Source organism: Etheostoma spectabile, chromosome 1 (assembly GCF_008692095.1).
Source record: "Etheostoma spectabile isolate EspeVRDwgs_2016 chromosome 1, UIUC_Espe_1.0, whole genome shotgun sequence".
Classification (NCBI taxonomy): Eukaryota; Metazoa; Chordata; class Actinopteri; order Perciformes; family Percidae; genus Etheostoma; species Etheostoma spectabile.
The window spans coordinates 10,783,247-10,810,022 of NC_045733.1; the positions used below are offsets into that span (position 1 = coordinate 10,783,247).

General features: G+C 40.2%; 1 protein-coding gene and 1 long non-coding RNA gene across 3 annotated transcripts; one reads left to right on the top strand and one right to left on the bottom strand.

Annotated features, from left to right (window-relative positions):
* Positions 1 to 602: 602 nt before the first annotated feature.
* LOC116690213 (uncharacterized) lies at positions 603 to 13,070 on the bottom strand. The gene is made up of 3 exons (XR_004332190.1): positions 12,931 to 13,070; positions 1,287 to 1,289; positions 603 to 613 (listed from the first exon to the last, which is right to left on the bottom strand). It is a non-coding gene; the product is annotated as an uncharacterized LOC116690213 (long non-coding RNA).
* Positions 2,103 to 21,741, top strand: LOC116690191 (mucin-15). 2 transcript variants are annotated; one of them, XM_032517029.1, is made up of 5 exons: positions 2,218 to 2,332; positions 9,121 to 9,131; positions 9,433 to 10,385; positions 15,961 to 16,131; positions 20,143 to 21,741. In XM_032517029.1, the coding sequence occupies exons 3-5, from the start codon at positions 9,443 to 9,445 to the stop codon at positions 20,256 to 20,258; spliced, it is 1,230 nt and encodes a 409-aa protein (XP_032372920.1). In that variant the 5' UTR covers positions 2,218 to 2,332; positions 9,121 to 9,131; positions 9,433 to 9,442; the 3' UTR covers positions 20,259 to 21,741. The 2 variants fall into 2 exon arrangements, with proteins under 2 accessions (XP_032372912.1, XP_032372920.1); XM_032517021.1 differs by lacking the exon at positions 9,121 to 9,131 and having other exon boundaries at positions 2,103 to 2,332; positions 9,421 to 10,385.
* The last annotated feature ends 5,035 nt before the right edge of the window (positions 21,742 to 26,776 follow it).

Sequence of the window (26,776 nt, forward strand, 5' to 3'; positions counted from 1 at the left end):
GCTCCTTTCAACGCGAAGGAGCAGCGGCTCTACTCCGAGCTCCTCTCGGATGACTGAGCTTCTCACCCTATCTCTAAGGGAGACGCCAGCCACCCTCCTGAGGAAACCCATTTCAGCGGCTTGTACCCTTGATCTCGTTCTTTCAGTCATGACCCAGCCTTCATGACCATAGGTGAGGGTAGGAACGAAAATTGTCCGGTAGATCGAGAGCTTTGCCTTCTGGCTCAGCTCTCTTTTCGTCACAACGGTCCGATAAACAGAATGTAATACCGCACCGGCTGCTCCGATTCTCCGACCAATCTCACGCTCCATGGTCTCCTCACTCGCGAACAAGACCCCAAGGTACTTAAACTCCTTCACTTGAGGTAAGGACTCAATCCCTACCCGGAGAAAGCAATGTTATCCTAAAAATTATCATGGTGTGTATAATTGTTGCGTATCAGTATCTAGTCTCTCCTGATTGAAATGTATCTCAGTGTAAATCCTTTCAGGAAGACCTCACTCTTAATCAATTAATCAGCTGTTGGAGGCGTTCACCTTCCTGCTAAGCCAATCAGAATCGTACACAAATGGCAGGGGCCAATTGCAGAGTCACAACCCTGCTTTAAATAACCTGCTTCTCCCTTTGCTATCGACTGCAAACCTCCCCCTCCCCCTCCCCCTCCAGTCCTCTACTCCAGCTGACTGGTTTGGAGCCGGTCCGGTCTTTGGGCTCTTTTGTCGCCACCACGGTTTTTTACATTCCATCAGGGGGGTCTGATGGTTCTCTACACCTACATACTGTATATATATATATATATATATATATATAATATATATATACATATATACAAAAGATGTATAGCGATGGAGTCTTATCGCCAAAGACTTTGTACATATTATTTGAGCTGTACAATAAATCCTATTTATATATCTACAAACATGTCTCTCCTGATTGAAATGCAACCTTAGTCTGGACATGAATGTGAATGTTTTTAATCGGTGGGTAACGCAGGTACGCACGCACATTGTTGTAGTTAGTAGTAGATAAGTAGAAACGTATACATGGTGGGTATTGAGTGTTTTTTGATTCAATATGTTTGAATTTGACATAGGTTGGGCCAATAAAAGATAAAGATTTGAATTGTCTTTTCTGCCCAGAATTTACTTCCTGACAATGTGAAGAAGGCTTTGAAACAGGTTTTAGATATTCAAATTGGATAAAAACCTACATTTGATGGAAAGAGAACAGTAACACTGACAATAATAAAAGGTGTTGAAAGATTCAAGGCTTTGACACATAACACTGCCTTGCAGTAATTACATACAGTACATTAAAAATCATAGAAGACAAATGAAAAATAAACCTGAAAGCTTGTTTCCAGTTTCAGGGTCCTGGTGTGCATGCTGGCTCACACTGTCACACTGTTTTGGTTTACAGGGACACTTGAATATAATGGAGCCATTGTTAATGTGATTAGTATTAACTGTGAGGAAATGCTCCTGTGGGTCGTGTTACAGCGACCTATATCACTGTATGGTTTGGAGGACTTGTTGCATCTACTGTGTGTGGGTTTTCCTTAAGTCATTTCTTAACCACAGGAATGTTAACTTTCAGATTCATTAACAAAACATGTCCAACCACTCCTTGTTCTTGACTCACCAAAGCACATCGGCTTTGAGAGCTACTTCGTCCGTCTCACTGGTCTGCTCAGATGAATGCAGCCGCTGCATGACTCAGTTAACTCCGGAATGAAACAACAAAAAAACAATCCCGGCTCACCTGACGCAAAGTAGCTGTGAGTTCACAAAGTGACACGTCAGTCGGTAGCCTGATATAGACCAAGACACAAAGGTATGGATGAAACCCGAGCCAGCCTCTGTTATGTTGCCATGACGACAGAAGCCGTTTCCGGCGCCTCGGTGAGGACAAAACAGAAAGGGCTCAGAGGACCTGTGGCCAGAGGCTCCACCCACTGGGGGAATTAACAAATCTAACCTGGCAACACGACAACCTGGCAACCCAAAGTTAATACAATTAACCTTTTAAAGCTGGCAACATGAAATTGGGTGGTTTTCCTCTCTCTTGCCCACACATTAATTTCCATCCCTGTCCTTTCCTTTACACAGTATGCAGATGGATGCGGTTCAGGGCGTGTTGCTATTGCTGGCAGGTGGAGAAGCAGGTTGGACAGGTTGGCTCCCTGAATGCAACTCTGTTGAGCCCTCCTCCCTCCTTCCTTGCTCGTCTCTCCGGGCCGACTGCTGATTCACTCTCACATGTTGGCCGCTCAGTGAAGAGTATTTGTTGCCTGTGCACCTGTTCTCACCTGATATACCCTTTACGAATAAGGTAAGAATTTACTGAGGAAGCTCTTTTCTTATTTAAGGTTATCAGGAAATGTGTGATGGAGGATAATTGGTCTAAATATGCTTAATAAGATTTGAATGCTGTTATATTTTTAAGTTGAACAAACATTTTTATTGTGATTTGATCATACCTCGCAGTTTTCTCAACACTGCTTTCTGTTTTGAAAGGGTAAACAAGTCTCAAAACCAAAATGCTTTAGTGTTTAAGTGAGTTTAAGTGAAAAGAGTTTGTCGCCGGTGGCCAAAACATCACAAAAGGACGTGACATAGGCCTTGCATGACCTAAACATGGAAATACATTCAATGCAATTATACAACATGAACTCCAAAGTATGAGTCCTAATGACTTTGGAACTTGGGGCAAGTGGTTTTAAGAAGTAGTTTGATCCTTTACGTAATTACTATGAAAATCTCACTAAAGGAATAATACATTAAAATTTAAAAGCACCGTATTCAAAATTTAAGCAACAGTATGAACAGTCAGTCCTCTGTCGGTGTTATTCTATTTTTTTTTCAATCTTTACTCAAGGTGGAGCTTATTTTAACTGCTTCATATTGTATAATGTGAAGTGTCATTGTTTAAACTGATGATATGTTTTATCTGTTAATTCCCAATCAAAAAAAGTAACTAAGGCTGTTAAAAAAATTAATTTACTGAAGTAAAAAGGATTATAGTTTTACCTGAAATTTAGTGGAGTAGATGTATGAAGAAGCAGAAAATAAAAGTACAAGTACCTCAAAATGGTACAGTATTTGAATAAATGTTCTTAGCTACTTTCAACCCCTGCCCGGGATTTTGTCTAAACCAAAATTGAGGTTGTATGATGTAGGAAATGTATATCGTAAATGTTATAGAACGATATAGGTGTGGATTTGAGTGATTTGCAACATGTCCGGTCATCAGTGCCTGCGTGTGGATTGAAGGAGTTCAACGTGTTTATAGTGTATTTGTTTTAAAAGTAACAATCTCAAAGATCTCCCTTTCTTTCTCCTCGGCTGCACCCATGGCGATTAGCAGTAATCGCAGGTGTGTTTTTAGATCTCACATCCCTGCGATCCAAACACTGTCACCTGTGTGACGTCAGTCAGTTGGCAGGGACCAAAAAAATCTGTATGCCGCTTCACACACACACATGTGAGTTGAAGAGCGAGTCTGTTGTGATAACTCCACCAACCACTGCCGGCTGATGGAAAACTCAACCCTAACTGTGCTTGTTTCACAGGAACGGGGCCCAGTTTGTAATACTATATCAGTGGGCCATAGGCTCCATCATCATTGTGTTATCTCATTAGGCGATAGATTCGATCTTAACAGACATTTACTTGAATAAAAGTCTTCAGGATTATCACTTTAAGTCCATGTATGTGTTTATGTGGGACTGGATTTCTGTAAATGTACAGCTGAGAGAGCTGTTGAGGTGATGGCTGGTGCAGACTCTGACAGACCAGCAGAGTGGGAACTCTTTTCAAATGACGGCTTCTCTGGGTGCAAAGGGTCGGAGGTAAATATCGACCACAGCGGCGCAGAGACTCTTTGGTGGGATGCTGACAGCCAAATAGCCTTTCAGCGGGTTGGGCAGTTTGCTTCTGTTATTACTAAAAACAGGTGGAAAGTTGTTCCACACAGCTATGCCCAATGCGATGACAGAGGTGAGGCTATGTTTACTGTCTATGGGAAGTGACACGTTGAGTTTACACAAAACCATAATCACTGGCTTGAAATCAGTCAATATAGGTCGCCCACAACATTTTTGAGATTAAAGATCAGAGTCATTAATTATTGTTTGATCTTTGCGCGATCTTAAATCTTGCCTCCCCTGACCATGATTTAGTCTGCACAGTACAAATAAAGACAAACAATATAAATCTTGGATCTGCTGAGCAGCCTGTTTTACTAGTTGTCTGACACTACATTAACTCATCATATTTACACTTGATTCCCAGCGCCTGGAGCCAAATTACACATATAAGGCAAGGCAAGGCAAGGCAGCTTTATTTGTATAGCACATTTCAGCAACAGGGCAATTCAAAGTGCTTTACACAAAATCATAAAATAGATAAAACACAAGTACAAACAGTTAAAAATCATAAGCATTAAAAACTAATAAAACACATGAATAGACAGTTAAAAACAAAATAGAAACATTAGGACACATAAAACACAAGAATAAAAGTTACAGTGCAGCATAAGAAATTTAAAGAAATGAGCAGTCATTTAAAGAAAGGCAGCATCAAAAAGAAAGGTCTTCAGCCTTGATTTAAAAGAACAGAGTAGCAGCGAATCTGCAGGTTTCTGGGAGTTTATTCCAGATATGAGGAGCATAGAAACTGAAAGCTGCTTCACCCTGTTTAGTTCTGACTCTGGGGACAGAAAGTAGACCTGTCCCAGATGACCTGAGAGGTCTGTATAAGACTCCACAGAGTGCATGAAAGGATTCACACTTCAACATGCTGTGCTACTGTGGTTAAACAAACATGTTAATAAGAACTTGTCCTTATTTTTTAATTCATTTATGACTATTTTTAACAGTTTATAGTCAAGACAGACAGGGAAAGAGAGGGGCGGGGGGGGGGGATTGTATTTTGTATGACACTTCAAAGAGTTCTTAATTTCCTAACTCCACATAGAAGGGTTACTGTGCTAGTAGTAGTAACATTTACACTTGTACACATGTATATAGCCTAATTTATTACATTAATTCTGTAATACACATGACAATTAAGTGCTGAATTAGAACTGTGGTACATTTATTACACTTTATCAATTCAGAAGAAATCAGCACCGGAATTTGAAACTTCTGATAATTTAGATTGTTGAATGTAGAATTAAGTCTCTACAAAGTGTAAGCTTTAGCTACTGCTCACTACAAGGGCTGTACCCAGGAGAACTTTAAACTCTACTATGTCTGGTGACAACAGGTGAGTCAAATAATAACCTTTGACTTGAAAGCACCACAGATGCTAAATAGCAATTTTTAGCCAGGTTCACTAACTTTTAATCTCTAGCTGCAAATGAACTGCTCAGTTTATTCCAATTTTTACGTTTCCCTAGTGCAGTGTTATAAACTCTGAATTGTAATTGTATCTCTTGGTGGATTGAAAATGACACGCTCGTCTTATTAGCGGCAAACTTGCTCCGTTTGATTGATCCTGCATTCACACAGCAGGCTGCAACATCAACAGGTTTTTATTTCCCACAGAACAGACGATAAACACGCTTGTTGAGAACCAGAGCACAGATGAACATTACTGGTTTATTGGCCATTGACAGTCAATACAATTTCATACTTATTTAAGAGCGGATGTTTCATCTTTAGAAAGTAAAAGTGGCTCTTCAGAAATCCCAACTTAAAGTATGTATATAATGTTTTGGCTGGACCACAGGGGAAAAACTCTGTTGCTCTGTTGCTCTGTTGCTCTGTCACAAAGTGATGAAGTTCCACCATAGGTCAGATTGAGTGTGATGACGTGAGTGTTGGTGCTTCCTCATTGGACACTGCCCATTCAAAATGTATAGGTTTTTAACTCTGCTATTGCCCATCAAGCAGCTGATTGACTTCCTCAAATACCTCAATACATGGTTGTTGTTGTTTATTTTTTTACTCATTTCATCATAGAAAAATTAGGAACATCAGGGACAGGGTCTGGGTAATCTAAAGGGTTGGCAAGCAGCGGATGTACATTTGATCATTCAACTTTTATATCATATATAACATGTCTATATTATCAGTGTGTTTTCTTGCAAGAGCCGCTCATGAAATAAACTAGACGAGATGCCAAAATAATCGCTAGAGATCGGCTCTGTGGCACATTATTTTGGGGTGCAACCTTCATCTGGTCTGTTTAAAGCTACAGTGCATAGTTTTTGTCTCCCCCATGAGGAATTCTAAGTAATAACAACAACACTTTCGTGATACAAGCCTCCTGTGAGCTCACACTTGCCCCCACACCTCCTGGTAGCCAAGGAGGACACGGAGGATTAAAAAAACATGATGGACTCTTCAGAAGAGGTCATTATCTTCACTTGAATTTCTGCGCGGGAAAGTCTCCGGACGACATAATCTCCTGAACATAGCCACACTGAGAAATACAGAAAGAGTTGTGTGGAGCTGACAGTTTTAATTAGCTTTGTAACTCATTTGCCGATGGCTTGAAAGTAACGGACGTTCATTAATATCAAAAGTTACGCACTAAAGCTTTGACAAAGTTAAAGTCAAACTTTTTCAAAAATGTTGGAGATAAAAAGCATTTTGGAGATAGGCCTGTAATTTGCGGCAGATGATGGATCAAGATTGGCTTTCAACAACTGCATGTTTAAAATACATTGGGACACAACCAGTTTGCAGAGACGATTCAAAATTGATGGCCGAGTGGAATGAAAAGAACATGCAGTAGGAGAAGAGATGATGCTATTCCTGACATCGCTGATCTTCTTTTCAAAGAAAAATAGAAAGTCACTGAAGTCTTTATTCGAAAACACTGGCACTTCAGGAGGAGCAGGATTTACAATGTTGTTGACTGTGTCAAAAAGGATATTCGGGTTAGGCTTGCTGGAAGCAATGAGGTTAACCATGTTATTATATGCAGATAATAGTTCTTTATGATGGATCCGGTGAACATGAAGCTTGGTGGTTTGTCCTCTCTCCTTTAGCCCTCCGACAAATACATTGAAAACAATAAGTTCCCTCTGTTAATTCATCCCCCATTTACAATGGGGATAAGAGGGAACAAGTCACGTTTTACTTGGGGACACTTTATCCAAAACTGATGAGCAATATGTGATGAAGGAGTGGACCAGACAGTTAATGTCAGCATTAAAAGACAACACTGCACTTTGGTCAAAAGCTGCAGAAAACCTTTCAGCTGAGAAGCGATGTAAGATGCGAGAACAGCTTATACCTCTATTGGGCTGTATATCTAAATTAAAAAAATGCAGCTCCTCAGAGCAAATAGAGTCAAGATTAAGACCAAGTGTAAAAACGAGGTCCAAAGTATGAACCCCAACGTGTGTGAGACCAGACACATGCTGAATAAAATTGAAAGGTTCAATGACATTAAGAACATCTGCAGCAAAGCTGAAAAGTAGTTTTTTTAAATGTATTTTAATTTTGGTGGTACCCTCGTTGACACGTTAACATGTGTTATGACAGGTAAAACCAGAAATGTGAAATCCCCAGATTTTCACGTTCAAATCTCTGCAGCTGCAGGCCAAAATGTTCTCAACAACGCTCTGTAGAAGGAGCCTGTTGCAATGCTTATGACAAGAAGCAGCTCAGAACAAAAGCAACCAATCCAAACAGTGAGTGACAGAATGCCCTGTGGGGAATAACTAGAGCTGCAGTCATTTGTGTATTGAAGTGAAGCCAAAGAGAGAACACATAACTTACAAGGCACTTGTTTAACCTTTCATAAAGATCTCATTGGAGATTGTGTTTAGACCATGTTGCAATGTGGTTGCTTGCTGTGTGTATGTGTTGAAATTCACCAACAAGCTCCAGATGTAGCAGCAAGGGATGTCATGTTCATGAACTTGAGGCCCATGTTCACTGTTCCGTCAACTGAGCAGTTCCCTGAAAGACGGGATGTGGGACAGGATTAGTGGTTGAAGGATTTTCATTATGTTACTTGTGTCACTGCAGCTGACCTGAGCTGTTGAAGCAGGTGACTTTGTGCCTCTGGAAAATGGGAACAACCACAGATGTCTTGTTGCACACTGAGTCTTTCTATTTGGTCAGGGAGAATTTGAAGGCAGTGATAAACACAAGTTCAATACATGTGGCTGCTTCCTGAGGGTGTTTGTCCAGGACAAGTGGTAAACACACTCCTCAGTCGCTGGGAGGAAGCAGGGTTCAGGGTGCACAATTCTTATATTTGTTGTTCTCAGCAAGTAAATCTTCATCTGTGTATTTTGCAATAAATTCTCTTCGCTGAAAATTAAAGTTATTTTGAAATGGCATTCAAAACAGCATGTTCTCAACATACAGTGATGTAGAGTTAGGTGATATGGTGAAATAAATATAACAATGATAATAATACAATATGATGACAAAATCTTTCCGGTTTGAATGTTGCAATCTAGCAGATGTATGCAATACTCACATTAGAAATTAAGAAAACAATGTCCACTCAAGGTCCACTTGCTCACATATAACCGTATCACATAGTCTTCATTAGCAGATGTAGTTTACTTAGTTGCCTTAGAACTGTTAGTGCTCAAACTTACTAACATTTTGAACACTTATTGACTTATTGAGACCTAGACGGAAACAGCAGTTTACAAAACAAATTTACTTCAAGATCCACTTACTTGTTACGGAGCTTCGGACCAACTTGATCTTTCAACCTTTAATCTCAACCTTTAAGTTGACAAGATGCCTGAAAAGTGGGCCGTATAATGTTTGATCATCTAAAATTCCCTGTCGACAGATGCTCACAGAGAGACCCAAACACAGACTCAGACTCAGGAGTAGACAAATGAAAAAGGGATTTATTGTGGATGATCAGCAGCAATTAGGGTGCAGGATAGAGCAGAGCAGTGCCGCGCCCACTGACACATACAGACAGGAACAAACAGCGGAGAGGAAAAAAAACGAGAAACACAAGGAAATACCCAGGGACTTTGAGTGCAGAGTTTTATTAACAATTGCTTTCAAAGTCAAGAATGATGTGAAACTCAACACATAAAGATTTTTTAGTTGTCTTGGATTGATTTTCAGAGTAATAAGATGTGTTCTTTATTACATCAAAATAATCTTGAGTTAAACACACAAGAGTAAAACAAAAATCCAAATTCCAAATTTTAGATTTTTATTGACTATCTGCTGGAAATGAATTAACACAACAAAAATGATAACACAATTTTGTAGTAAAATCGCCATCATAAGATTCCACTAAAGGTTGAAAATTCCTTTTCAATATAATCTGTATTAATTAGTGAGCACTCAGATCTGAAGTACTATCACAATGTTCAATCTCAACCTGCTTATTAACCTTAGGGACTTTCAAAACAACAATGAATTGTATTTGTTTCAAGGAACAAAATAATGTCTAATGCTCTCTCTTGTGTTTCAGAGTATACCCCCCAAAAAAGGAAATGGGACTGCATTTAAAACTCACAGCAGGCCTCCTTCTGCTTGTCCAGGCCTTTCACCTGGCATCGCTCCAAGATTCAACCGACTCTCCGGGGCGGACAATTGATAAAAGTTGGCTCCGTGCTGGCATACTCAAACATCTGGCATCGCTCCAAAATTCAACTGACTCTCCGGGGTGGACAATTGACCATAGCTGGCTCCGTGCTGACTCACTCAAAGATCTGTCTGAAAACCAAAACGCTGCAGTTAATGAAGAGGAGACAGAGTTTGATCAGACACCTGATGCTAATGCTAGGGGGTCAAGCAATGAACTCAGCAGTGGGATAGCATCTGGATTCATGACTCATGAAGAAGAGGAGAATGTGGCAGGCCAAGATACGGGTGCAAATGAAACATCTAATAATCTGACTGCTGACAATCCAACCAATGGTCTCACATTTCCCACAAATTTTACAACCGATCAACCTAATTGGCGAGACACCACCATTTCTCCATCTAACACAACTTCAGTTATCACAAACTCAAGTCAGGTCAACATTACAGAAAGTGAGGAAAAATCATCGACCATGAGCCCTCAAAACTCCACAACTCATCTTAGCGCACCAAACTCCACCAGCTTTTCAGATAACTCCAATCGCACCGATTTGCCAACAACCACCTTGTCTCCAGAGAGTAATGCTACTCAAGAATCCACAAAACCCAACACAGATACAGGGTTAACTAATGCTACTGAATCTACCAACACAACAACTGTAATAACCACAATGAAGCCAGAGATAAAGGAAACATCCACCACATTTACCACCACATCTTCCTCTACAACGGTGTTCCCATCCGAAACCACAGAAACGAGCCCTGAGACTACAACTCCCGCTGCTCCAATCACATATGAGAAGGTCAACAATACAGACCGAGATGCAGCCTCAGGGGGCAGCGAGGAAAGAGGTACTTCTGCCTTTCAAGTGTCACAGTATCTGGTACACATTTCTGTGTCCAAACTGCTTTTTTGTCTTCTTTGCAGCATGACATCACTTTATAGACAGTAGAAAAAACAGAAAAAAAAGTGTGAGTGTGTGAAATTCTAAGCCCTCCTGACTAAGGTTTGAGCAATAAAGCAACCAAACAGGCACAACGCCCTTTACAAAGTGGTTACCGTGACTCAAAGTAACCGTATCATTGCTCAAGAGCATCTGTTAATGTTTCTTCTTTTACACGTTGCTTTTGGCCACACTTTCCCTGACCCACATTTGCCTGCATCTATTTTCCCACTGGCAGAAGACAAACTGCCCTTCTTTCAAAGGAAAAGGTTAGATTGGGTTTCAGGTGCTATCGATGTGGTGAGTGAGTGAAGGGCTCTATTACAACCACCTTTTTAGCAGGACAATGAACCACTGTTTTAGTGGCAAAAGAATCTGATAGAGGTGGCCTGAGACTGAGGTCAAAGAAACTTTTGCTGTTTCTGTGCAGGGGCGTGAGACCAGTCTGTGGTGTAAACCACAAGATCAAGCAGATACTGTAGGACTGGAAAAGGCTGGTAGTCTTTTTGCAATGCAAATGTCATATTTATCTATCTATCTATCTATCTATCTATCCATCCATTTATTCAATTAAATTTTATTTATAGTATAAATTCCTACTAAGAATTATCTCGAGACACTTTACAGATCAGGTCTAGAACACACTCCGTAATTTACAAGGGCCCAACAGTTCTAGCAGTTCCCTCCAGAGCAAGCAACAGTGTGACAGTGGCGAGGAAAAACTTCCTTTTAGGCAGAAACCTCGGTCAGACCCAGGCTCTTGGTAGGCGGTGTCTGACGGGCCGGTTGGGGTTAGAATAAAGAGTGGCAATAACAGTCACAGTAAATGATAATGGAACAGTGACTAAAAATAGTGGTTTGTAGTCACTATACAGCATAACAGGGAACAGCAGGGCGTAGCAGGGCACCGCGGAGCGTAGCAGGATGTAACAGGGCATCACAGGACGTGTAGCAGGACCACAGCTTCAGCTGCATCCATGTTTTTGAAGCCTCCCTGATCCAAGGAAACATGCTGGGGGAAAATAAAATAAGGACTCCGGGGAATGACTCCCAGAGCTAGGTTAGTAACAGGCATTTCTGGGACATGGACGGACACAAATGGAAAGATAAAGGAGAGAGGTAGCTCAGTGTGTCAGTGGAAGGAAGTCCCCTGGCAGTGTAAAACTATAACATCATAACAAATAATAAATCGTTATGATTCCACAGTAGAGGAGCCTGATAGCTGAAGGCTCTGGCTCCCATATTACTTTTAGAGACTCTAGAAACCCCAAGTAACTCTGGGAGCACAGTGCTTCAGTGGGACAAGAAGGCACTAAGAGCTCTTCAAGATAAGATGGTGCTTGGCCATTTAGAGCTTTGTAGGTCAGGTGAAGGATTTTAAACTCAATCCTGGATTTTACAGGAAGCCAATGCAAAGAAGCAATACAGGAGAAATATGATCTCTTTTCTTAGTTCTTGTCAGAACACATGCTGCCGCATTCTGGATCAGCTAAAGAGTCTTAAGGGACTTATTTGAGCATCCTGATAATAAAGAATTATAGTATTTCAGCTTGGAAGTAACAAATGCATGGACTAGTTTTTCAGCATCGTTTTGAGACAGGATGTTCCTAATTTTAGCAATGTTACGAAGATAAAAAAAGACTGTTCTTGAGGTTTGTTTTAGATGGGCGTTAAAGAATATATCCTGATAAAAAATAACTCCTTGATTTCTGACAGTAGTGCTGGAGACCAGGGCAATACCATCCAGAGTAGCTATGTCTTTAGATAATGAAGTTTGGAGATGTTTAGGGCCCAGCACAATACCTTCAGTTTTTGGAGTTTAACATCTGAAAATTGTTGGCCAGCCATGATTTTATGTTAGTTTAGCTAACTGACTGGTTTTGTCTGGCTGCATTGATAGATATAATTGGGTATCATCCACATAACAATGAAAGTTATTTGAGTGTTTTCTAATAATATTGCCTAGAGGAAGCATGTATAGGGACAATAGAATTGGTCCAAGCACTGAGCCTTGTGGATGGATTGGAGGATTTATTGTTAACATTAACAAATTGAGATTGATCAGATAAACACGACTTAAAGCAACTTAGTGCAATTCCTTTAATGCCAACTAAATGTTCCAGTCTATGTAACAGGATGGTATGGTCAATGGTGTTGAATGCAGCACTAAGATCCAGTGAAACAAGTACGGAGACAAGTCCTTTGTCTGCAGCAATTAGAAGGTCATTAGTAATTTTTACCAGCTCCATCTCTGTGCTATGATGGTTACTAAATCCTGACTGAAAGTCCTCCAGTAAACTATTGCGATGTAGAAAATCACATACCTGATTAGCAACTACCTTCTCGAGGATCTTGGAGAGAAGGGGAAGGTTATGTATAGGTCTATCGTTTGCTAAAACCTCCGGGTCGAGGGAGGGTTTTTCAGGAGAGGTTATATCACAGACATACATCACAGTACATAACCTGTTAATAGCGACATATTGATCATATCTAGTAATGGAGTGTTAACCACGGGTAATGCTTCTTTAAGCAGCCTCGTTGGAATGGGATCTAAGAGAAAGGTAGATGGCTTAGCTGAAGAGACCTTTGACATTAATTGAACGTTTAATGGATTGAAGCAGTATATGTCAGGTTTTGTCGTTCTTTCTAGTGCTACTGCGTTTAAAGGTGAACCGTTAGAAATTGCGGGCAAAAGGTGATGAATTTTGTCTCCAATTGTTATAACGTTATCATTAAAGAAACTCATAAAGTCGTCACTACTCAGAGCTATAGGAATAGATGGCTCAATAGAGCTGTGAAACCTTGGGTTGTTCTTATTTTCTTCTATTAGTGAGGAGTAATAGTCTGATCTGGCATTTCTGAGGGCCTTCCTTTACATTTTCAGACTGTCTTGCCAATCTAAACGAGATTCTTTGAGTTTGGTGGAATGCCATTTACTTTCAAGTTTACACAAGATTTGTTTTAATTTGTGAGTTTGGGAGTTATACCAATGTGCTAGTTTCCTTTGCTTCATCATCTTCTTTTTAAGAGGAGCAACAGAGTCTAAAGTTGTCTGTTGGCAGGTCGTAGCACCATCTACAAATTTATCAATTTTGAGGGACTAAAGTTAACATGAAGGTCGTCTGTTATATTAAGGAATGGAATTAAATGAAATGTTGTTGGAATATCTTTGTTAACCCTTGTGTTGTATTCCCTTCAACCATGAAAAAAACCAACAGTTTTTCAACAGTATTATCCTTTTTTTTTTTTTTTAAACGTTGTGGGTGCTTTTTTAAAATGTTTTTTCCAAAATTATTTGATGTTTCTAATGTTGACATTTTCAGCGCTTATTTTGAAGGCCTATTTCTTGTGATAAAAACTGAAAATCAAATTTGACCTGAGGACAACATCAGGGTTAAATTTAGCTATAGCACTTTCCGATAGGCATCTGGTTCAGAAGTTTTTATTTACTTTAGTATAGTCGGGTCGTAAGAATTCAACAGCAATCAGAAAATGGTCTATTAATAAAGGATTCTGCGGAATTACTATTAAATCTTCATTTTGGATGCCACATGTCAGCACAAGGTTGAGGGTGTTGTTAAAACAGTGCATGGTCTCATGCACACTCTAAAACAAATGGAATCTAATAGGGAGTTGAAAGCAATACTAAGGATATCATCAACATCCACATGGATATTAAAAATAAATTCAGAATATGGTCCTGAACCTCGGTAAACAACAAGAAATATGATTGGCTGTATCTATCTACTCAAAAAGTAGCTTTTCCTGCATAATATATGCAGCTTACTTCCATGTACACCATAGCAAGTCAAAGTAAAAGGGGGCTTTTAAAGAGCTGGCGTGAGGTCGGCATTAAAATAAAACTCTGATCACACGGACAGATGTGACAACGGGAAATAATACTAACAGATGATGGCAATAAACAGTTGGAAAACAGTTGTGAAACTGCTGGCAACGCAGAAAGAAAAAAAAGCTCCATAGTTACCATGACAGGCACAGCGTGTGCACACCAACTATTCAAAAATACAGACGGTTGAGTACAGATAAACATATTCTATAAATATGAGCAGAGGGAACTTTGCTGTCACTGTCATCAATAAATAAAATATCCACTTACTCCAGCTGCTTGACCGAGGCACTTTATGAATCTTAAATTGTTTCATCAAAATACACCAAGAGCCTAGTGCCATGCTGGCAGCTCAGTGAGGCACAGCGACGCTATAAGATGAATGCAGCATGCTACTAATATATGCTCACAATCTCAATATTACTGTAACATGCAGATGTTTATAACATTTTCACTATCTTGGCTTACAGTAGTGTGTTAGCATGCTAATATTTGCTAATTAGCACTACACACACTTACAGCTGATCATGATGGGAACTTCATTAGCGTTGCAGGTATTTGGACATAAAACAAATTACAGTGCTTAGTAGATGGTGTTATTTGAGTTTTGACCGGAACCGCTACATGAAAAGTCAGGGAATCACCAAAATTATTACAGTTCATGCTGAGGGGAAGATACATGTCTGTACCAACATTCATAGCAATCCATCCAACAGTTAAAAGATGTCAAAACATATTTTCATAGACTTACAGTAACCTCAACTATATTTGCGAGCCAACATTCAGAAGAGAGCGTAGTAAGATATATATTAGTACACACAGTATATATAATATATACTTCCGCTCATATCTTGTTTCGGCTACTAAGGGGGATTGCGGCTATAGTAAACACTGCCTGAAGAAATTGGTTCAACTTGCCCCAGGTTAGGGATAACTTGATCCCAGCAATTGGGGAAATTAAGTCATTTGTAGATTAACGGAGCCACTGAATGACTTTTGTACGTAGTATTTCTATGTCAAAGGACACTGAAAGAAATTCTGTCACTTTCAGAAACTGTGATTTTTCCACTGATGTTGCCGTGAACACAAACTGGGAAACAGAAGAGTAGAAAATGTTCTTAACTTCAACAATTACACGTTCATGTAATTCTTTTTTTTTCTCACACATGTACAGCTGTCATAATGTGAGAGCATACGTGTGAATCTCTGCAGATGATTAGCTTACTGCTATCTTTATATGTAAAGAAGTGAAAGTGATCTTGAATCAGAAGATGAATCAGTTGTGTAATTCAAATTCAAAAGGGATATTACAATGGGAGCTTAAGTAATGTTCAGTCACATTTCACCTTATTTAGATGAGCACAGCCTGCCGTCTTTAAATATTCAAATGTATTCAAGAAATGATCGTGACTTTGCCTTGTTAATTGCATTAATTATCACAGCGTAAATTTGACAACAGCTGACTAATTGGGATGTGTATCTATGCAGCGTACTGCCAACACAAATGCGAAAACAAATTTCAGCTGTAATTATCTGACAATATCCCTCAAAGACAGCAGTTGATAAAAATAACGTTGTTGTTGACATCATTTATTACTGTCTCGCACCCCCTCGACCCCTCATTCCTCCAATGAAGGTTTGGCAAAGGAGAGCAACACGAGTAAAAGAAACCAAGCGTGGGGAGCTGTTCTGGGAACGGCGGTGGCTGTGGCCATTGTGGGACTGGTAGCCTACGTCATCCTGAAGAAGAAACACCAGAAGGGTTTCTCTCACAGTAAACTGGTGGAGGAATATCCTTCAGACCCAGGTAGGTCCCGACACACTCTAATACAGCCAATCTTAAACCTTGTCACCATGTCAAAGGAAAATTCCACATTAGGACAAATGTAATGACACTGTTATCTGTGATTGCTTGATCAGGATTTAATTAATGTTGCCAACTTGACCTGATGTTTTCTAATATTAAAAATAAAAACTCAATTTACACTATACACTAGTTTAACATTTTTAGGAAACAGTGGGATAGATGAAACCCTGAAAAACATTTCACATGTGTATTGTCTACTCTTAATTTTAAATGGATTAAAAAAACAAGCTATAACGTATAGTTATATACATAAAATATAACTGCTGGCTGTAGGTTCAAATTCAACATACAGGCATGAGTTGTTCTGATCTTCTCATCTAACTTTTAGCAAGAAAAGCAAAGTATTTCCAAAAATGTCAAACTTTTCCTTTTAGCCCACGGTTCCTCTGCACCTCTCTTTCTTGGTCACACACGAACACACTCTAAGTTAAGCTTAGCATGCAAAATGGGATCATGTACTATGACAGTTTGCAATTTGTCTAATTCTTGCCATGAAGAGGAAGACAGCATTTTCTTGTCACAGTTTCCCCCTGCACGCCCTCATTTTTAACCTTTCTGTTGAGGTCCAACTGAAATGAACCTGCATGTTTTATTTTCTCCTGCAGCATATAAATCAGATTGCAGGATAGATATTCACCTACATATTTTAGATGAGTCAGATTACACTCTAAGTGGTAAATCCTTAGGCCCACTTCATCCATACCTCCTCAAACTCTGGAGGAGCAGCAGGATGCCCTTCAATGTGAATTGAGCCTTGAAAGACTTTTCCCCCTCATGATTCAAAAGCAATCTTCCAAAACAAAATGCAGGAAAGGCTGTGTTGTGGTAAAAAGATTTTCTACAACACAATGTAGAGGGACACATCATGAATCCAATTACAGTAACTATGAAATCCACCATTATGATGTAAACATAAGAAAATGCTTAAAAAGTACAAATAAAAGGCTTGGAAAGCCTGCCACTTTGAATTGTAAGCATAACTATTTATTCATGTAGACATTATTATTCAATACCACTGTCCTTGACTTGTAAGCCACAGTTACAAGCAAGTTCTTTTAATATATACGTTTTATTTTGTGTCACTGTGCTCCGGTTGGCTAAACTGTCAGAGGCTCGGAGGCTAATGGAGCATGATCCCCAAAGTACGGCGGCTGGCCAGGGCAAACGTGCTACGATGGCCCAAAACACTTCAATTAGGAGAAACAAGAGCAGATAAACGCTACAATTACAGTCAACACAACTGAAGTTCTCGAGGCCTTTAGTAAGAGTGCTGAGTGGAACAGCAAGAGAGAGAGAGAGAGAGTTTGTTTTTGAAGCAGAAAGAAAAGTGGTGAAGGTCCTTCCACTTCTTTTTTTAAGATTATTTTTTGAGGCTTTTTTCCCTTTAGTCTAGTGATAGTAGACTGGAAAGGGGGAGAGAGATGGGGGATGACACGCAGCAAACGGCAGCAGGTCGGATTCAAACCCTGCGCCGCTGCAGGACTCAGCCAGCGTGGGGCGAACGCCCCCACTGGGTGAGCTACAGGCCGCCTCAACCATTTTCATGGCTTAACTTCACTGTCACGTAGGCCTAACGGTGACTGGTCACAAATTACTTTTGAAAAGTATATAGTTACAGTTACTGGTTCCAAAAAGTAAATGCTCAGTTACAAATTAAAAAAGTAACTAGTTACTTCAGAAAGTAACTAATGCGTTACTTTCAAGAAATTTTTAAATGTTCAAAGGTGACCCCACCTCCACCCCTCGATAATGGAACATAAAGTACATGTGCATGTTCAATTATTTATGATAAATTTGAATACTAATGAAATGGACACTAAATACAATACATTAACAGAAACAATGTACACACATCTAAGCTCTTAATGTTGCTGTGGGACAAAGTGAGACTAGCCTCTAATCAGATGCCATGTATGTAGATATTATGTCTAGTGGATCCATACAAATAACATGGAGGTTTTGGAACTTTTAATATTTATTGCCCCTCAACAGGCCACGACTGGGCAAAATTAAATAATGCTTGTTTGTTATGGTGCAAGAAAGAGGACCCAAATGCAGAGCAGTAGGAGAGAACTAAAGCAGAGTTTATTGCAGTTAACAGTCCAACCAAACACAGGGAACAAAACCAAAATCCAAGAATTCACAATCCAAAACGGGGGGAAGGCGATGGCAAGACAGGGTAAACGTCACGAGGAAAGACTCACGGGGAAAACAGGAACAAGCAGTCACAGTCGGGCAGGAAGGCAGGAGAAAAGACAAACAACATACCACATGAACTGGCAATGCTGACAGGTCACAGGACAACGGCAAACAGGCAAACAAAACTAGAATGATCCAACAAGAGACAAAGGAAACACTGGGGTTAAATACAGGAGGTAATGAGGTAACGGGAAACAGGTGAGACATCAGGTGAATCACATTAGGGCGGAGCTGGAAAATCAGACAAACAAAGTGAAGCTAGACAAGCCTAGACACGACAAGACAGGAAGCTGACTAACAAAATAACAGGAAGTAGAACAAACAGACACTTACCGGGAATCACAAGACAGAGAACCACACTGGACTGGGGAGAAAACAGAGACAAGAACACAGGGAAGGCCAAACGGGGAAAATAACCCCCAACAAAACCCCAAACCACAACACTTGTTAAGTACTATAGCAAAAATAAATAACAAATATAGAAACAAATATATACACTCTTTGTAGTGCAAATAACATAAGTGGCCTGATGTTTATTTTGCGCTAGTGTGTGTCGAGTCAGCGTGTGTATGTGTATGTGTGTGTGTGTGTGTGTGTGTGTGTGTGTGTGTGTATGTGATAGAGCGAGGGAGAAGTGAGCTGTGACAGCGATTAGCTTCGGAGCGAGTAGCCACTCAAGAGTCATATTAAGAGAAACAAAGTGCCCCCCCCCCCCCCCTGTTTTCTGACCACGGTGAAAAATCTTTAGCAGGAAAAGTTTCCCCTCCCCCCCCCCCCTTGATTTCATAACCCCATACCTGTCTCTCGTTGACTGACTCGCTTGTGTTGTTCGTTATGCATGCTCATGAACACCCGCCTTACTCTACCTCTGATTGGCTTACCATGATGTTTTACTCAACCTCAGCCAATCGTCAGCATGTCTGCGCTTGTCTCGTGCACGGCCCACTAACCAAGGAAGAAGAAAAGTCCTTGCCTCTCGGCTCAGAGATCTAGTTGGTCTGATCTAGTTACTGAAAAAAGTAACGCCATTAGTAACGCCGTTATTTATAATGCTGTTATTCCCATCACTGCCGGTCACTGAAATTTCTTAAGCTATCATACAAATTGTTGGTCATATGTTTTCTTATAATATCATACGGACCAGTTGATTAAAACAAATTGCACACAGCACCTTCTACTCTTGGATCCCCAGCTTGCATAAGAAAAAAAAAAACTCCACAACAATGACTTGGGTTAGATCACCCCGCTCACACCTTAGCCAAGTTATTTACAGTGATATCAACCTATGCTTCATTCTAACATCAACCTGTCAAAGAATCTGTTGGGATTTATTATTTTGTCTTCTCAGGAAATTGAGCAACCCTATCTCTGTGTTGCAGTTGTTATTTGGTAGTTAAGAGAACTCACTTCTTCGGTGTACCTACTTACCTTCAATCTGCCTTGTTTACTCCAGCATCTGCCAGTGATTTCCTGCATTTCCCCAAATGACTTTCTAAAAGCTCTGTAAATTGGGTGTGAACCTGTTGCATTCAGTACTTTTGGTGCAGAAAACAATAATGACAGGAATGATGGTGGTTTGTTCAGGAATAGAGCTTCGTACAATTGATTTGTTTGAATGCTTTTTCAAAAATGAAATCTCAGGTGGGAACCCTGGCTCTTTGGTTCTCTGGGTTTTCTTTCAACGTAACGAGGCTTTAGAAACAATGACCTCAATCATAAAAATGTTTGAATGTTAACTTTTCTGATTTCTAGTTATCAGATTAGACAACAGCGAACCTTTGGACTTGAACTTCGGTGGCTTGGCCTACTACAACCCAGGACTCCAAGGGGATAACATCCAAATGACCAACTTCCCAGGACGCCGCTGAAACTGAAAAGACTCCCAAGACCAAATTCATCAACTCCCTTGAAAGAAAGTCGGCCATCTTGGCATCTGATAAACAGCCTATGGTGCCGAGTTTTGTAAATAAGACATGTGTGGATGGAAAGATGTTTGTGAAATAATGCATTGTGTTGAGTAGATTTATATAATAGAGGGATCACTGGAGGATATCTATCTGAACTACTCCGTAACAGCCAAAATTAAATACTGTCAGACATTTATTTATGTTGCCAAAGGGTATCAAATGAAAACTTTCATAACAAAGAATATGATTTGCAGTCAATGAATGATGTCAAAAAATGAATATTTGTTATATCTTGTATTTTAATCATTTTTAATCAGCTTGAATAGGAGCACACTCGTACAGCTAAAGAGAACAAACCAGAATGCGGTCCCTGCTGATGCAAACAGTCATGAAATAAAAAGTGCTGTTGCTCTGCGGCCTAAACAACAGATGACGCAGCTGGCCTGATGAAGCGTTTGTAACAAAATTCTGAAAACCAATAACAATAACGTTATCCATAACAACGATCACCTGCTGCTATTGCATAGGGAAGGCAATAAAAAGATACATTTGAACTGTGCTTGCAGATATTCCACAATTGGCAGTCATAGCCAGAGTGTGAGCATTAAACCGTCAAACCGAAGACTCGAGTTTGCTTTGCGACACCAGCGAGGGATGTGGAGAGAGGCTGGGTGCTGTTTTGTTATTCATAGACTGAGATTTTGGTATTCAGGTAGGGAGTCGTGTATTTGGTCTTAGCATAACTCCATAGCAACAACTATATCATCATAATATACTGCTTAAATCTTCTGACCTCCAGGTGTCCAAACAGAGATGTGAGTTTCTCGTAGTGGTGCACCCTGGAGAGTTACATAGTGAACGTACCTGATGTTGAATGCTTTTTTGAACATTTATTCTTTATCCTTTTTCTAAGTTTGCTTCAACTTTGAGTGACAACCTTCAGCAGGAAACATCTTTTTTTTGACTAATATGTTGTGGTTGGGCAAGAAAGAACAAGCAGGGATAAACTACGCTCTCTCCTCTTTTTATGTATCTAAAGCCTTTGTACAGTAAAATCAAATTCATGATTTTTTTTTCATGTAATCTTTCTTACTGTACATTGTTATATAACTCACTTTTATAACTGTATATGTGAAGAAAACACATCTTTCAGCTCCCTTGATCCTTTCACTCATCATTAGCTGAGTAAAGCCCACCACTTGATGAATATCATCTCGACCTAAGCAGCAGGCGGCAGGTCTACTTCCTTCTTCGCTCTAATTTCAGACATCAGTCAGCCAGGGAGCATTTCGTCTGACTGAGAGAGGAGTGCAAAAGAAACACTGATTACTGCAGAAACAATGCAGGACAGATGGATAATGGAAGACTTCTACATTGGTTACCACTACTTGTAAAATGTAATGAAATTTGAGGATGATACCTTAATAAAAAACCAAACCCCAAATAAGTTTTTCTTCAATCATCGCTCTCACATGAGTTTGTATTTCCTTCGAAGACATTCTGACTGAAATGGCTCTTTTTTCATTAAACATACACAGACACACACACACACACACACACACACAACACCACACACACACACACACACACACACACACACACACACACACACACACACACACACACATACACAGTCTTAGTATAAAGAACATGTTCGGACAAGCTAGGGTTTTCTTTCATATATCACAAAAACCTGCTCTGTCTCAGTTTTAATTAACAATTTAGGATGTGACTGTTGGCAGGCTGCTGTAATCAATTAACTGATACAGAGCCCTTGGTAAGAAATGTGCATATCTCATTGAGGGGTATATACAGGTTAATTCATACTTCCAGCAAAGCCAAATTAATTTGAATGAAATTAATCGATTGCTATCTAAATTGAGGCTATGTCAAATCTATTATTTTCTTCATACTGACTCGCCTTCAAGCCCGGCCAGAGGCAAATTCTGGTGGAAGAATGAACAGCTTGAACTCCAGTTTGACAACATATTTAAAATACAGTTATAGTACCTGGCACACTCAGGAAATATTATTGTGTCTTCATTTGGGGAAACTATATTCAAATCTCAAATTTTGTCCCCCCCCTAAAATACTTGAACCCATCCGTCTTTTTTGTTGTATATGTTGTACTACTTACAATTCCGCAATGCTCTCCTATTTTCCTCAAATGTTTAGTTTCAGTTTAACCAGTGAGCTGCATGAGATGAATATGTAATGACCTCAGAGGCAGCCATAGAATAGCATGTTAACAAAAAATGCTAAAGAAGTCATAGTATAGTATGTCAAAAAGAGTCACAGTATATTATGTCAAAAAAGTGACAAGTCATTGCACAGCATGTCGAGAAAAAGTGATACAAAAAGCATAGTGTAGTATGGTATTATCACTTTTTCGTCACACTATACTATGACTTTTTTTTAAACCTTTTCAACATTCTATACTATGACTTTGACCTCAGACTTTGACACGAGACAGGTGGAATCAAAAGCACGACTCTCAAACAATAGCTGGTGTAACAAAAGTAGTTTAATTGTTAGAGTTTAAACCAAATACAACAACAGTCACAATCAGGATCAAAGTTCAAACTAAGAAAAACGCTCACTTGGAGGCTCACAAAATTACAAACAAAACCTGATGTCATAGAAATCTAAGAACTAGATCGAACAAGACGAACTGGCACGAGACAAAGGGAGACAAGGACTGGTTATACATGAGGTAGGGAATACAGGTGAAACCAATCAGGGGCGGGGTAGACAATCACAATGGCGGGAAATTAACACAAAGGGAGGAAGTCAGGGTCTGAAACGATAGGGAAAAAGTGAATACAATATAAAACAGTAAGTGCACAACGAGACTAGACATGAGTAACAAACTTGACGAGACATAACAGTGTAGGTATACTGCCTTGATTGTTTAATACTGTAACAGCATTGGCTTTCTAGCCAGCTTACTGCCTGACTATTTTGACAAAGGTCTGACAAGAGTAATGGCAAATCACACAATGCTTAACAGTGTCTTGAAAACGTTGGGAAAAAAATGTATGAGATGGGTTTTGTCCAATGTGTGGGAATTTCCCCCATCTAGCATTGAGTTCACCCTGTTGGGATTTAATGTGCAATAATAACCCGTTCGCTCTATATTATCCCACTTGTTCCATCACTTACTAAATAAATTGATAATTTGCCAAACTGTTTTAAACCAACAAACAGTGTGTGAATTAGAGGATGGATACCCGACCCGAGCCCGACGGGACCCGACGGTACCCGACGGGCAGGGCCGGGATCGAACAGGTGTTTAGAAAGGATGCTCGGGTTTGGGTCGGGCTCGGTCACATCAGCGCAATAAGGCATTGAACATTTTGAATTTAAAACAGCTTATTATGTAGGTAATGGCGCTTGTTGCCCCGTGTGCATTGATGCGCTCATCTGTTGACATTTCCGAATGCCTTCCTACAATTGCATGGGGCGGCTGTGGCTCAGTGGTAGAGCGGTTGCCTGCCAATCGGAAGGTTGGTGGTTCGATCCCCGCCCCTGCAGTCATTGTCGAAGTGTCCTTGGGCAAGACACTGAACCCCGAGTTGCCCCCGGTGCTGCGCATCGGAGTGTGAATGTGTGTGAATGTTTATCTGATGAGCAGGTGGCACCTTGTACGGCAGCCCCGGCCACAGTGTATGAATGTGTGTGAATGGTGAATGTATCCTGTAGATGTAAAAGCGCTTTGAGCAGTTGTTAAGACTGGAAAAGCGCTATATAAATACAGCACATTTACATTAATAAAAGCGGGCTTTCCACACAAACAAACGTACATGTCTCATTAGTATGAGAAACAAATGCGATTTTAACTGTGTCGGGCTAGGGTCGGGCTCGGACATAAATATCTTAATGCCTAGCGGGCTCGGGTCGGGTTCGGTTACTGCTCTGTCGGACGCGGGCCGGGCTCGGACAGAAAAATCCGTCCCGATCCGCACTCTAGTGTGTGTGTGTGTGTGTGTGTGTGTGTGTGAGAGTCTAATTGTAGGTATGGTTTGCATAATTTTTAACTTTAACTCTGCTGGGACATCTCGGCTGCTGAGGTTAGTTTAGGGTTACCTATAAGGAAATGTGTGTAAACATTAGCTGTAAACCTGTGGTTCAGGATCACCCAAACAGAAGGCATTTTGCATTTTAGAAGTGCACCCAAAGCTCAGACTGTTGTGACATTAAAGACATTCCTGGGGTGTAAAGCTAACGCAGTAGGATATGGCATAGAGAGTGAGAAAGAGACCAACCGCCAGGTTAACATTCTCCCTCTGTCACTGTCTGGTTGCACAGGTCGACCGCTCACCGCAGCTTATACATTACCCATGTGTCTGACAGCCTATTGTCTGTCAGTGATCCCTCCACACTGGTTGCTGCTGTTGGGTCACTGGGGTGTATCTGAAAGGTCAGCGTTCTCCACTGACAGAGCCCATTCTGGGAAAGATAAACAAATACGAAAGGTTACAAATATACAGATGAGACAGGGGAGAGATATTTGCATAGACAGGCAATGAATACTGAAGAGCCCCGTGTAAAATAAGCATAGATTGTGCTATCGGTTATGCAAACTAAGACACCTGTAAACCCATGGGAACATGGCAACGGAATTCAAAGCATGCATCCTCTCTAAACAACAAACAGCACAACCTCCAGGCACAGTTGGCAGGTAAAAAAGAGTTTGACTTTCACTTAGCCTTTACTTCACTAAGCCCCACTGACATTCAACTTTTATTTAACAAGATTGTGTAAATATCCACAAACAAGCACAGAGTATAAATGCAGTCAATCTTCCCGAGAAAGCCAAGATTTGAAAATACTGAGTCTGAAATAGTAACCACCATGCTGTGACCAACGTGAACAAAGGGGCATTAATAACGGCTGGTTAAAACACACATAAAGGGGGAGGAAGGAGAAAGCCAAGTTCACATTGCAAATTCAGAATAATGTATTTATATAGCACCAATTTCATCAATACAGCTAAAGAGTCATGTCATATTTACAACTCTGTTGCTCTAAGTTTCTAGTTTTAAATTAAATTGTAGTTTAATTAATTTAGTCTATTTCCACTTTCACTATCCGTAATAGAACTCCTGCCCATTTCATTTTTCACATGAAAAGCCCCCAATTAAAGAAAATGGTGGAAGAGTGATGATGAGAATTAAGAATTTCCAGGAAGTGTTAAATATCACTGATAATAAAACCTCGCAAGAGGTGTTTCCTTCTCAGGTTGAAGGTGGGCAGAACAGGAAAGAGAAGCGGTGTACCAAAATGATCCCGTGTGGATTGTTGTGCAGGACCTATATAGTCGACCATGGTTAGATGACACCAGCGTTGAATGTTGGTTGGAAAATGCCACTGGCGTTGGGGACTGCTGATGTTGTTGCCTCTCAGTCTGGGATTTTGTATTGTCTTGTTTGCATGCCTTTATGTTAAGAAATCCCATGGATTTGATTGGTTTAAAGGAGTTTACTCTGGTTGACTTGGGAGTGTTGTTAGCCCAACATCGCTGGCTATGGGTGGGGTAACAGCATGCCGTGACAAAAATCAACACTTTAAGTAGCAATCATCCTCATCCTTTTTAAGTAATTGTATAGTGAGGTCTAACTACAAGAGTGTGTTTTTAAAGCCCTTTTATCCAACTATGCAAAGACTCAGGGAAGATAATAGGAACATGCCCTGTGAATGTAGCTTTAGCCAGACTTTGGACAAGTATAATCAAAAAGATATGACAGAAAGTGGGCCAAGAATGGACTTATAAATAAAACTATACAATAGATTTTCTACAAGGAGCCAGAGTGCCAGCCAACTCTTGCATAAAAAGGTACAGTGATAAGTGTGCTTTCAATCCAATAAAGTCTGTAAGGCCAGATAATAAAGCCTAGCAGCCAAAGATAATGGCATAATGCTTTTATCATACCCTTATAATCAATGAAGCATAAAAAGAGACGATAATAGGGAAAAAGGCTTTCTCTTTATGCACCATTACATAACTTTTACCTCCTCTCAGGACAGGGTGGAGCAGGTTTTACACAATGGAATCTTAACAAGGTCAAAGGCTGTCTGAAGCAGGTTTCAGACTAGGTGATTAAGGCGCGTGCCTTGTTGTTGTAGATCACTTGGCTCGGTTCCAGTTGCTGTGAAGCATGAGTGTCCTCACAAGGGACAAGAGCTGATGAGGACTGAGTCCCCCGCAGGGACCAGATCTAACTAATGAGAACACAAAGTGCTTTGAGTAAAGTGCAAGTCAAGTCTCAAGTCTTTACATGCAAATTGGGAGTCACTTTCAAGTTTCTGAATGTAGTCCATGTTCATAAATGGCACAAGACAAGACTGTAATGTGACAGAGATGACAATTGGGGCTCTGAATAAAATGTTTAAATGATTAAACCACCACCTCTATGGAGCGGATTAGCATATGTCCCCAAATGTCATACTCTTATTTTAACAAATATGCATGTATATAT